Source organism: Daktulosphaira vitifoliae, unplaced genomic scaffold (genome assembly GCF_025091365.1).
Source record: "Daktulosphaira vitifoliae isolate Bord-2020 unplaced genomic scaffold, ASM2509136v1 Scaffold_2, whole genome shotgun sequence".
Lineage (NCBI taxonomy): Eukaryota > Metazoa > Arthropoda > Insecta > Hemiptera > Phylloxeridae > Daktulosphaira > Daktulosphaira vitifoliae.
In genome coordinates, this window is record NW_026099573.1 from 40868022 (window position 1) to 40879776 (window position 11755).

An 11755-nucleotide genomic window follows, 5' to 3' on the forward strand; every position below is an offset into this window, starting at 1 on the left:
AAAAAATGACAAAATTTGGCGATTTTTAAATTTGTAATTTTTTTGGATATTTCCCCCATTTGCGGGGAACGAGGGAAAATTTTTAAATTTTTAAGGGTAATGTCTTCAACTAGATACAATTTGTGATCTTTTGACGTATTGTTAAAAGAAATCGGTCCAGTGAGAGCTGAGAAAAAGTAGTGACAGACACAAAAAAAAAAAAAATAAAAAAACACATGGTAAAATTAATACCTTCTCAGCTNAAAAAAAAAAAAAAAAAAAAACACATCTTAGTAAAACCAATACCTTCTCAGCTTCGCATCGAAGCTAAAATACAGAACGTTTTTTAAATTCTATGATAAATGTTCACGTATACTTTATAATTATTCTACAAATGAAATATACATTGAGAATATTCAATTACTTAAAAATTGTAAGCAAAATGGAGCTTGAACTAAATTATGTCCAATGTCTTTTTCAATTTCTGCATATGCAAATGCAACAGTGCATAGAATTTAAACTCGCATAAAAGCATAACGACAGTAATATTGAGTCACTGGTTGGGGGTATAAAGTACAAACAAGATTCTTTCATCAAGATTTAAATTTATTAGAGTATCATAAAAAAAAAATTGTACAGTTTCAGTGTGCTAAATAAAAACAAAATAAGAATAGGCAAAGTAAAATAATGTGATGATAACACATTAAATAGTAACTCAAACTGTAAATGTAAAAAAAAACAATAGTTTATTATCAATATAATAATGCTATTAATCATTATTAGGAAAAATTATTTATAATAATTAGAAGACTTTTTTTTACTCTAATATGAAATAGTTATGGTTAAACAAATTTTTGGAACTAATAAAACAAAATAATTTAATATTTGTAATACAAGCAAAAACGCCGGCCTTTGATCCAGATGATTAAAAATAAACTTATCATATAAATACCTATTCTTAACCTTTCCGCAATTATAAGTTATATATTTTAAAACAAAATTATTGTGCCCTTATAATTAACAACATGATAGTGTAATACCTACTCAAAAAATAAAGAATATTACGTGCAAAACAAATATAAGTATTTAACTTGGGTTATATATATATATATATGTATATTGTATATATATTGTATATAAAATATTTTAAATATTAAAAAAAGATAATAATTCAATATAATGAAATTATTTACTATTTTAAAATACCATTTTTTATATTTCTAAATAAAATAGGTACCTATTAAAATTTTACACAAAAAAACAATTTATACTACTAAAAATAATAAGAATTGTAGAATTACTTAAAGAAACTGTCTAGAATATATGGGGATTAATTGGGGGTATTTAGCTTTGCAAAATATTTTAATAAATTTAATATCAATTGGTTTTGTTATTTCTTGTATCGTTTGAATAAATTCGTCTAATTTATTAGTGTTACTTTTTACCAAATCAATATTTTTAATAATTTCATGGTTGAGTTTCGGAAATGATACATCATTTAAAATTTCTTTGGGAATTTTTAAAATACTAAAATTTTCTATTAATAATGTAGTAACTAATTCTACGATTGTGTCAATGTGATTCTTATCAATTAAATTTACATGTAACATTTCATGGTATAGAGTACAGAAAAAATTATCTTCTATATCAAGAACAATTAGAGCATTTTCAAGTGGTTTGTAAAGAAGAAACCAAAAAGTTTCCAACATGTTTTTAGTAGTTTTACTTTGATATTTGAGTTTTATAGTTTTAACATACTGGTGCAGCGTTTTTGTATGAAACCACGTATGGTACAAAAGTTTAGTGTAAGCTATTCTCATGAACAAAACATGGTAATCAATGTAATCAAATGGACGCAAAGACCAGTTAATCGTAAAAACTACATCCTTGAGTTTATTAACAGTCAAATTTAGCATATCAAATGTTTTATTTAATAACTGGGTATGAGGTAAGAAATCAAATAGAAAATGTTGATCGTTGTTTAACATTTTGGGTACTGCTAAGTTGGAATCAGTAAAAATTTCACTGTATTGATAAGAAAAATCAAATTTGTAGTTGGCATATATTTGTATCATGTTACTTATCACGTCATAATTTCTGCTTTGATCTTGTTTTGGCAAATACTTAAATAATTTACAATTTTCAATAAATATAACAATTTCGTTAAAAATGTCTTTATCATCACACAGGTCATACAGAAGATTATTTATTTCTTCAGGAGAGTAAGTTTCAGTATTGACAGCTGCTTTTAATCGAAAGTATAAGATAAATAGCCATTTATGGGTCGTCCATTGTGCTATATAGGTTATTGAAAGCATTCGAGCTAAATAGGTCACATACCACTTCATTTCTTCTTGTTTTTCATGTATACTTCCATTATCTAAATGTGCAAGATCTCTTAAGTGATTCATGATGTAAAGTACAATTAATCCATTAGTGCATTGTAAAGATTGCATAGTTGATTTATATTTGTCAACTGATTTTTGTTTTTCTTTAACCATTTCTGGAAATTGGGACCAACATTTCGATGATAGCAAAATATAATCATTATCATTAAATTCTTTTTCCTGAACTATTGTAACAAATTGGCTTAAATCTTTTAAAAATCTTTTATCAACTATTAATTCACGATCTGGTTTTAAGGATAGATTAAATATCTGAAAAATAATTAATTTTTATGAAAAATTTAACAAGATTTATAGATTGAAAAAAAATTGTTTATTGTTTATTGTTTTTGCTAAGGGTTAGCATGTTCTTTTGGGAGAGTAAATTTTATTTTTAAATATTTCATTTTTTTTGCATTTTTAACTACAAGAGAAGTACAAACTGTAAAATATTGTTAAATTTCAACTAACTATACGAAGTAAATTTACACAAATACAAATTATTTAACATATTGACGCTGTCTCGTTCAAAGTTCTTTAACTAAATTTAACTTTTTTCAAGAAGCTAATTATAACAAATTGAAATATTTTCAATTAAAAAAAAATTGTTTAATTTTAACATTCATTTAATATGAAAAGTTTTACTGTAACATTTTTTAACTTTTTTCCAAAATTATTACATTTTATCAGTCTATACACAAATATACTGATTTTGTGAAACATTTTTGTTTCATTTTGAAAAATTTTTATATAGCGTAATTCAAGCAAAATAATAGGATACACATATTAACAAATTGTCGTTACGCTTAAATATTTAATCCTTGTATACTCAACCGTTATTAAACAAATAAGAAAACGTAACAGATAATAAAAAAATTGTGACATATTGTGGCAAACGTGTAACCTATTATTAGGTTAAATTATTACGCTACATAAACTAACCACAACCCACCAGACTCTATATGGGGTACATCTTGCACAAACGTACATTTTTTTCCCTTCATAATTGTAATATTATATTATTATTCATAATATTAACATACTAGGCTCCGCCTAGATGGGGCTCCGCCCCAGACCCGGAGCCCTACGAGCCTTACCCGACTTCGGCGCGTAAGCCTCTTCGGGCCGTCATCATAAGTAGGCCACTGATTCTGGTAGGGGTACCCGGCTACGCTGGGCACGATAAGTGTTTTGCAGAAAAAGTATTACAGTAGAATTCCAATAATCCGGCACGTTCGGGACCTGCTCCGTGCCGGTCTATCGGGCGGTGCCCTTTCCTTTTAATGTAGGCTTTGCTATAAGAACAACTACGTTAATAATTAAACTAAAAATACAGTATGCAAATACAAAAAAATTTGTTCTACTGTTCTACGTGATACTATGTAAAAAATTTAATTTTGATAAAAATATTGGTAACTGCGATTTAACGTTGCAGCATAGTTGTCATAGATGAATTCCAATTTAAACGATAAACTAATAGACTCATATATCATATATGAGGAAAAAAATATAGTTTAAAAAAACTAAAAAAACACGCTTTTAAAGCACATCGAACTAAAAAGTTAAAAATAATTTTTAAAATAATTATGAACAAAAAATACTAGTATTATTGTGATAAAATCATCGGGCGCTCAATATACGAAAAATATGGCACAAAGCACCCACACTTTTATCACAATAATACTAGTATTTTTTTTTCATAATTATTTATTTATTTTTTTTTTTTATTAGAAAATTTACAATCTATACAGCTATATGTACAATAAGTAAACATGTGAATAGGAATAAAATAGACAATGATAAGGCGATGAGGAGGAGGCTCACATTAGAGCCACCTGTGTATTATTAATTTTAAGTGGGTTAAATAATATTAAGAAGGTCTCTTGATCAGTTGCGTTTGAGGCATCTGTTTGGATTGCCCGGAAGAATTGTTGAATGTAGCTGAGTAACGAGACGGTTTGGATGGGATTGCATTTTGGAATGTAGTATTTTGTAATATATGTGTGCAGTTTTTTTAACTGTAGCTATTTTGAGGTCTTCGTGGAGGGAGTTGTTGGTGACGTACCAAGGTGCTTTGGTTATCATACGGAGACAAATAGACTGGAACGCCTGTATTGTCCTTATGTTAGACGGCTTTGCAACACCCCAGAGCGCGATACCGTATGACCATATTGGTTGGAGGAGGGATTTGTAAAGAAGTAGACGATAGGATATGTGCTGGTTGTGTTGGATGAGCGGTCTTATTAGATGAAGACGAGTATTTAGCTGTTTCCGTTTACTTTTAAGATGAGGACCCCATGTGAGCGTTCTGTCGAATAGCAAGCCCAGGTATTTCGCTTCCCTTGCTTGTGGAATAATAGTGTTGTTGAGAATTATGTTAGGACAGACATTTTGACGAAGGGTGAAGGTGATGTGGGTAGATTTTAGTTCGTTGATTTTTATTTTCCAGGTGTCACACCACTTGGATAATATGTTGAGGTGAGATTGTAAAAATTTGCTACAGTTATGCGGATCTTGATCGGCAGCTAGTATTGCAGTGTCATCTGCGTATGTTCCGATGAGTGTGTTTGCGGTATGTGGAATGTCAGCTGTGTAGATGATGTATAAGAAAGGAGCAATGTCGCTACCTTGGGGGACTCCGGCTTGAATATTATGATAATCGGATAGTGTTGAATTAAGTTTGACTCTAAAAGACCTATTTTCAAGGTATGATTTGAGTAGTAGAAAGTATGGTGCAGGAAATATTTTTTTTAATTTATATAGTAAACCGGTGTGCCAGACCGTGTCAAATGCTTGCGCGACGTCGAGGAATACGGCAGAGCAGTATTTTTTGGATTCGAGAGATGTAGCAATAGTATCTACGACTCTGTGAAGTTGATGGAATATGGCATGTTTTGGTCGAAAACCAAACTGAAATTCAGGTATGGTATTTTTCTCTTGCGCTAATGGGAGAAGTTTGCTTAGGAGAAACTTTTCGAGGATTTTACCGAGGACTGGTAAAAGACTAATTGGTCTATATGACGTCGACTTTTCTGGGGGTTTTTCAGGTTTTAAGATGGAGATAATAATTGCTGTTTTCCATTTAGGGGGAAATAAGAAAGGCGAAAGATCGCGTTGTAAATATATGTAAGCAGTATGATTGTTTTGGGCGGTAGATTTTTTATTATTTTGTTACTAATAAGATCGTGTCCAGGTGACTTGTTGGTCTTGAGTTTTTTGATGATTGATGACACTTCTTTGGGAGTGGTGGGTTTTGCTGGAAGGGCCATGGGTAGTGGAGGCGTGTTAAATCGATTTACTAGATCTAAGTATGTGGTGTCCGGGAGGATTGAGTGTGGCTTGAAGACATTGGCAAAATGTTCAGCAAGTAGCTCGACCTTTTCTTGAGTGGAGACGGCTAGGGTGTTGTTTAGACGTTGAAGGGGAGGCATGACTGATTTGTGTTTTAATAGTGATTTAGTTTTCTTCCAAAGGGAGCCGTTATTTGGTGATAGGGATGAGAGGTGAGATTTGTACATTTCATTTTTGTGCTTCTTTAGTAGTTTTTTGAGTTTATTTGTTAGAGAGTTATATGTATGTCTGTCTTCAGGGTAGTGAGTGCGATGCCATTGATTGCGGGCTCTCCGCTTCTCTGTTATGAGTAGTCTTAATTCAGGAGTAAGTTGATTGCCAGATTGCTTGTTTATTATTGGAGATAGGGAGTTGATTTTAGCGCTGAGAATGTTCTCTGTGAGTGTATTAATTGCCAGATCGACATCGGTTTTTGTTTTTAGTTTAATATTAAGATGGGAGTTCTTCGTCATGAGATTTCGGAATTTTGGCCAGCATATTTGATTTTGGGTGAAATTGTTTATACAAGAAGAAGTTTGGGCGTTTATTTGTAGCATGACTGGAGTATGGTCTGAGGCCGGGTCATTTAAGTTAGTGATTTTTGTTAAGAAATGATTTGGCAGATTTGTTAGATAGAAATCAAGTATATCTGGATGACGGTTTGCGTGTGTTGGCCAGTATGTAGGCGCATCTGGAGCGATTGCTTTAGCGTGTATGGAGGACATGAAACTATAGAGTGAACGTCCTCTTGTATTGGTTGATCTGGCTCCCCATGTTGGGTGTTTGACGTTAAAATCAGCTCCGATATTATAAGTGTGATTAAGTGTGAGTAAAAATGTTGATAGTTCATTTTCAGGAAACTGACACCCTGGTGGGAGATAAGCAGAAGCGAAAGTAATTGGTATCGAATTTATAATTATAGAGGAGGCAATGATTTGTAGTTTGTTAGAGGTAAATGGTAGAAAAGGAGAATGAGATATTTTGTTGGAAATGAGTAGAGCGGCTCCATGGGCAGTACCATCAGGGTGATCAGCTCTGAGCACTTCATACCCAAAGATTTTGAGAGAAGACATTTTAGTAAGATGAGTTTCCGATATCATTACAATATCTACTTTTTCTTCTGATAGAGTTAATTGTAGTTCGTTGATGTTATTTACTATTCCATTGGCATTCCACAAGAGGATTGTGAGTAGGTGTGATTGTTGATTAACGGCCATTTTTAAGAAGTTGCTCGATGACAGTCGTGAGGAGTGAGATAAGTGGATTAATTAGCGTTTTTAGATCGGTAATAAAAGAAGATAAATGATTTGAAAAAATTTTCTCTGACGGCTGGTCTGATTTTGTCCACTTAATTGGATTTTTTGCTGTGGTAGATTGAGTAGTTTTAGAGTGAGAAAAGGGTGGAAAATTTTGAGTGGTTAAGATTTTTTCTGAGTGAGTTTCATTTGAGTTTACGTTAAGTAAATAATTGGTTTTAATGTTTGAGTTGAGATGTGATTTTCTTTGCTTTAGTAATTCTTTATGAGACTGACAGCCTCTATAGTTTGCAGAATGGGAGCCTCCGCATAGGGCGCATTTGGCCGGTTCATTTCGGTTTTTTGTGCGAACAGAGGACTCGTGATCTTCATCACAGCGAACACATCTAGGGTTGTGATTACAGTAACTACCGGTGTGGCCATAGGATTGGCAACGTTGGCATTGGGTTATTTCTTTTTTGGTGTGGGGGACTTCAATTTTTATTTTGGAATAGCAGAGGGAAGTGAGTTTGAATATTTCTTGATTCAGTTCAACTTGCTCAAGGTCAACAAAGAAGAGGGGCAGCGGCGTTTTAGAAGATCTGTGGAGGACATTCGTTATGTTTTTGACTTGGTACCCTAGATTAGTTAATTCGTCAGAGATAAAATCTTTATCAGTAGAAGGGTGAAGGTTGCGGATGACAATTCTGAACGGTTTGTTTTCTTTTGACTGGTAGGAATGGAAGGAGATGTTTTCACTTTTGAAAAATTTAATGACTGATCTGTATGAATCAGGGCTAAATGTTTGTAATTTAACACCTTTGGTAGAGCTTTTACAGGAAAAACTAGATGCGTCGCTGAGTTCTTTCATTTTGAGGCAAAAAGAATTGTAATTTATTTGTGTTTGGATGAATATAGGTGGAGGTAGACTTTTTTTGTTAGTGATATTTTCTACATTTTGTTCATTGGAGCTGTCCATGGGAACGTTTTCAGTCGCAGGAGAAATTGGTGTGTATCTGTTTTGAGAGATGAATATACTCGTATCAGATTTTTTTGGTTGGGGTGAGACGTTATTAGGCGATCTGATGCGTTTATTTTTATCGACTGTTTGCCAGTCATTTTCGCTATCCGAGAATTCAAAGAGCGATTTATCGGTAGACTGGGAAAATCTTGATTTAGATAAGACTAACGGTGAAATAGATTTTTTTGTAGTATTCATAGTTGAATTATTTGTTTAAGTTGTTGGGATAATTATAGTAGATAAGATGTTCGAGTAATTGACCTCGAACCGTCGGCGGCCGTACCGACGGTGGCGGCCGTTTAATTTGTAGTAAGTTGTGAAACTGGTTTATTTTAGTGAGCGGTGTGTTGTGATAGGAAATAATTTCATAATACCTGATTTTGTGTAGTGTGTACTCGTCTGTACGCTATCGATAGCTATAAATGCGGTTCGCTCGGAAGTAACAAACGTGTTGCTCAGGTGGGAGTCGAACAAACAAAAAATATTTTGTCTTTAATTCTCAAAATTATTATAATTTAGAAAAAATAATGTTGTTAACAATAAATTAATCAACCTGTATATACAATATAAATATAATATAAATGTATTTTTACCATGAATTTCATAAAATGTTAGAATTAATAATTTTAAAAGAGTGACAGTCATGTTTAAAAATGAAAATAATTCAAATAATATGGTTCTAAAAATGTATGTTCATATTATATTTATACTTCATTCATATATATAAAACAGTTAATACAATTTAGTGTATTACATTTTTTTATTTTAGTATATCAATAATTTAAAAAAATTATACGTTATGATTTATGAAAAACTATTTTTTGTCGCATTGATTATTTGTCTTCCAGAATTTTCTAAGGTAATTTTCTATGATTTTATTTTTGACTAAGTAAAATATCGTGCAGTATATAAACAGAATTAAAATTTTTAGTTATTAAAAACAAATAGACATTTTATAATATATAAAAATTGCATTACTTAAATCTATAATTAATTATTTAACAAAATTATCATAGTTCACGTTTCGATGCGAAACTGAAAAAGCTTTAATTTTATCATAAAAATAGTAAACATCATATTATGTTTTTTATGTTTCTTTGGTTTATTCTTACTGGAACGACTTTGTTCTACAATTCTTCTCAATTCCCGTATTAAAAAAATATTACAATAAATTATAACTGTATTAAAACTGTCTATGTTAATATTTATAGTCTTCATTTAAATATTCCAAAAAATCTAAGCTCTTGAAACTTATATCAAATTTAATATAATGTACTTAAAGATTAAAATTGTAAAAATAATATGAATAACAAATCCAGACTGTCTAGAAATTAATTAACTTTACTATAATGATTCTCTGAAAATTTGGGCTATGTATGCATTATCCGGTTCTTTTGTCAACTTAATATTAACCAATAAGATTAAAATACTGGTATTATATCGTTTTCGTGACTTATATGTTAAAGAAAATAGAATTCATAAAAAATATTAAAACTAAAATGTGATTTGCTTATCGAGTTATTAGGATAGTACGACTAAATGAGCGTTGTATTTCAAAATCCCAATTAATATTACACAACAATCTATAAGCTTCGAACATTTTTTTGTAGATCGAAAAACCTATATTCAGCACTTAACTAATATATTATGAATTTGAATTACAATTTTTTTTTAAATGAAACATTCAGAGTAATTACCACAATAATCTCAAAAATAGATATATAATTGAAACAAAAAAAAACTAAAATATGATTTGTAAATCTATATTAAAAACTAACTTTTCCATTGATTTTACATAAATGTTAAAATTTTTCAATAACCACTATAAATTTTATTATTAACATTCCAAAAAAATCATTTTACAGCCATTTGTCATTGAAGAAATAAAAAATGATGATATCACTCAAGATTTCGTTTTAATGCTTAATCAAATTGAATCTATAGTAAGTCCAATTTTATTTCCAGAAAAAGCTCTAAGTCTATTTGATGAAGAAGAGGTTGATGCTTTATTAAATAAAACCACTAAGATTCCAGGTAGTATTATTGAAAAAGTAAACCTCTTTAGTAATATTACAAAAGCTGAAAAGCTGAGCATAGAAAAAAAATTAAAAGTGAAAGAGAAGTATGAAAACAAAAAAAATTCACTGCAATGTATTAATACTTTAATTTTAAATGCTATTATCTGGAATATAAAAAATGCATTGTTAATAAATGAAATGCCAAATCCAGATAAACTAGAAATCTTTGAAAAATATAAAATGTATTTATCTCGTATGCTGTCTATATTATATTATGGCCATATTAGAGCCAATAGATGGCAAACTGATTTATATACTAAATTGCTCAACATAGCAGATACAGAGAGGAATGAAATTATAATGAAAATAAAATTTATAAACCAAGATTTTCTTTGGAAAGAAATCAACGAAGATTTAATTAAGTGTGAAGTAAGAAATTTTATTCCAAAACATCAGACACGATTGACTAAAGATGAATTTTACAGTTTTTATAAAGTTTTTGACATCATCGAACAGTTGTATAACAATGAAGAAATGAATCGAGGATATATTTATGAAAAAATGTTTAGTATGGAAAATATGATGTTGTACTTTATACAAGATCAGTATAAAGTAATTTTTGGACGAATGGCTACTGGAGAAATTGATTTGCAAAATAATATGAATGACATGGAAAAATTGAAAATATATATTAACACGATTTATAAAAAAAATGAATGGATCATCGAACATCCTCGTATAAAACTAAAATATCATTTAATGTTTCAAGAAATTGTGTTTACACATATTTTGCGGTATATCTTATTACATATGCAGCAATTTTTAATTACTTTTAGTACTTGGACAGCGATAAATTGTTATAACGAATGTTCGTCAATACAAATGTCAATTTATCAATATAGAAATTTATGGCATCTTATTGTGGAACCACTAAAAGATGCTATTAAACTATTAGGTTTCAAGGATACTTTGTTAAATGCAATATTGATGCTTTTTGAGAACAATTCACTAAACCAGTCTAAATATTACACATTATATTATCAAGCTAAATTTTTACACAGACGTTGTTTAAATGGTTTATTTGTTCGAATTGGAAAATCAGAGTATCAACTCTATTATGACAAACCATATGATGACTTGGACGAATTTACTATTCAAAGAAATATCAGTAAATTTATATATTATATTAAAGAAGTTAAGACTTTATTAAAACCAATCAACAATAGTTTATTCTTTATTAGGTTTTTATACCAAGACGTATTGCATAAATATACATATACATTTTTACCATATATTATAAATTATTATACAAGTGATGATATTTTCGTATTATGAATTTATACAATATTTATATTAAAAAAAAACCAAAAAATGTATTCCAAATTTATTCTTATCTTACATACAATAAATATCGGTATTATTTCATTATAATTTAATATACTTGTATTATTATCAGATAATTTCACATTTTATATTTATCAAATAAACAATACATAGACATAGAATTGTGTAAATTAAAAGGAATTAACCNTATATTTATCAAATAAACAATACATAGACATAGAATTGTGTAAATTAAAAGGAATTAACCTGGCTTAATTTAATTTTTTTTTTTAATTTTCTTTTACTTTTATCAACTTTTATTGCTTAGATGCAAAGCTAAGAAGGTATTAATTTTACCATGATGTGTTTATTATGTATATATGTATTTTTTAGCTTCGATGCGAAGCTGAGAAGGTATTATTTTTACTAAGATGTGTTTTTTTTTTTTTTTTTTTTTTTGTGTCT

General features: G+C 29.7%; 2 protein-coding genes across 4 annotated transcripts in view; one reads left to right on the forward strand and one right to left on the reverse strand.

The window, feature by feature from the left end:
- Nucleotides 1–710: 710 nt before the first annotated feature.
- The window catches only part of LOC126899469 (uncharacterized), a 46202-nt gene continuing 35157 nt past the window's right edge, over nt 711–11755 (reverse strand). For all 3 annotated transcript variants that reach the window (XM_050674427.1, XM_050674430.1, XM_050674428.1), the window contains exon 2: nt 711–2636. In XM_050674427.1, the coding sequence (XP_050530384.1) occupies nt 1281–2636 (1356 nt within the window). In that variant the 3' untranslated portion in view covers nt 711–1280. The remainder of the gene's footprint in view (nt 2637–11755) is intronic.
- On the forward strand, nt 8705–11381 carry LOC126899465 (uncharacterized). Its single transcript, XM_050674423.1, has 2 exons — nt 8705–8808; nt 9815–11381. Exons 1-2 carry the CDS (start codon nt 8749–8751, stop codon nt 11300–11302), a joined length of 1548 nt encoding a protein of 515 aa, XP_050530380.1. The 5' UTR covers nt 8705–8748; the 3' UTR covers nt 11303–11381.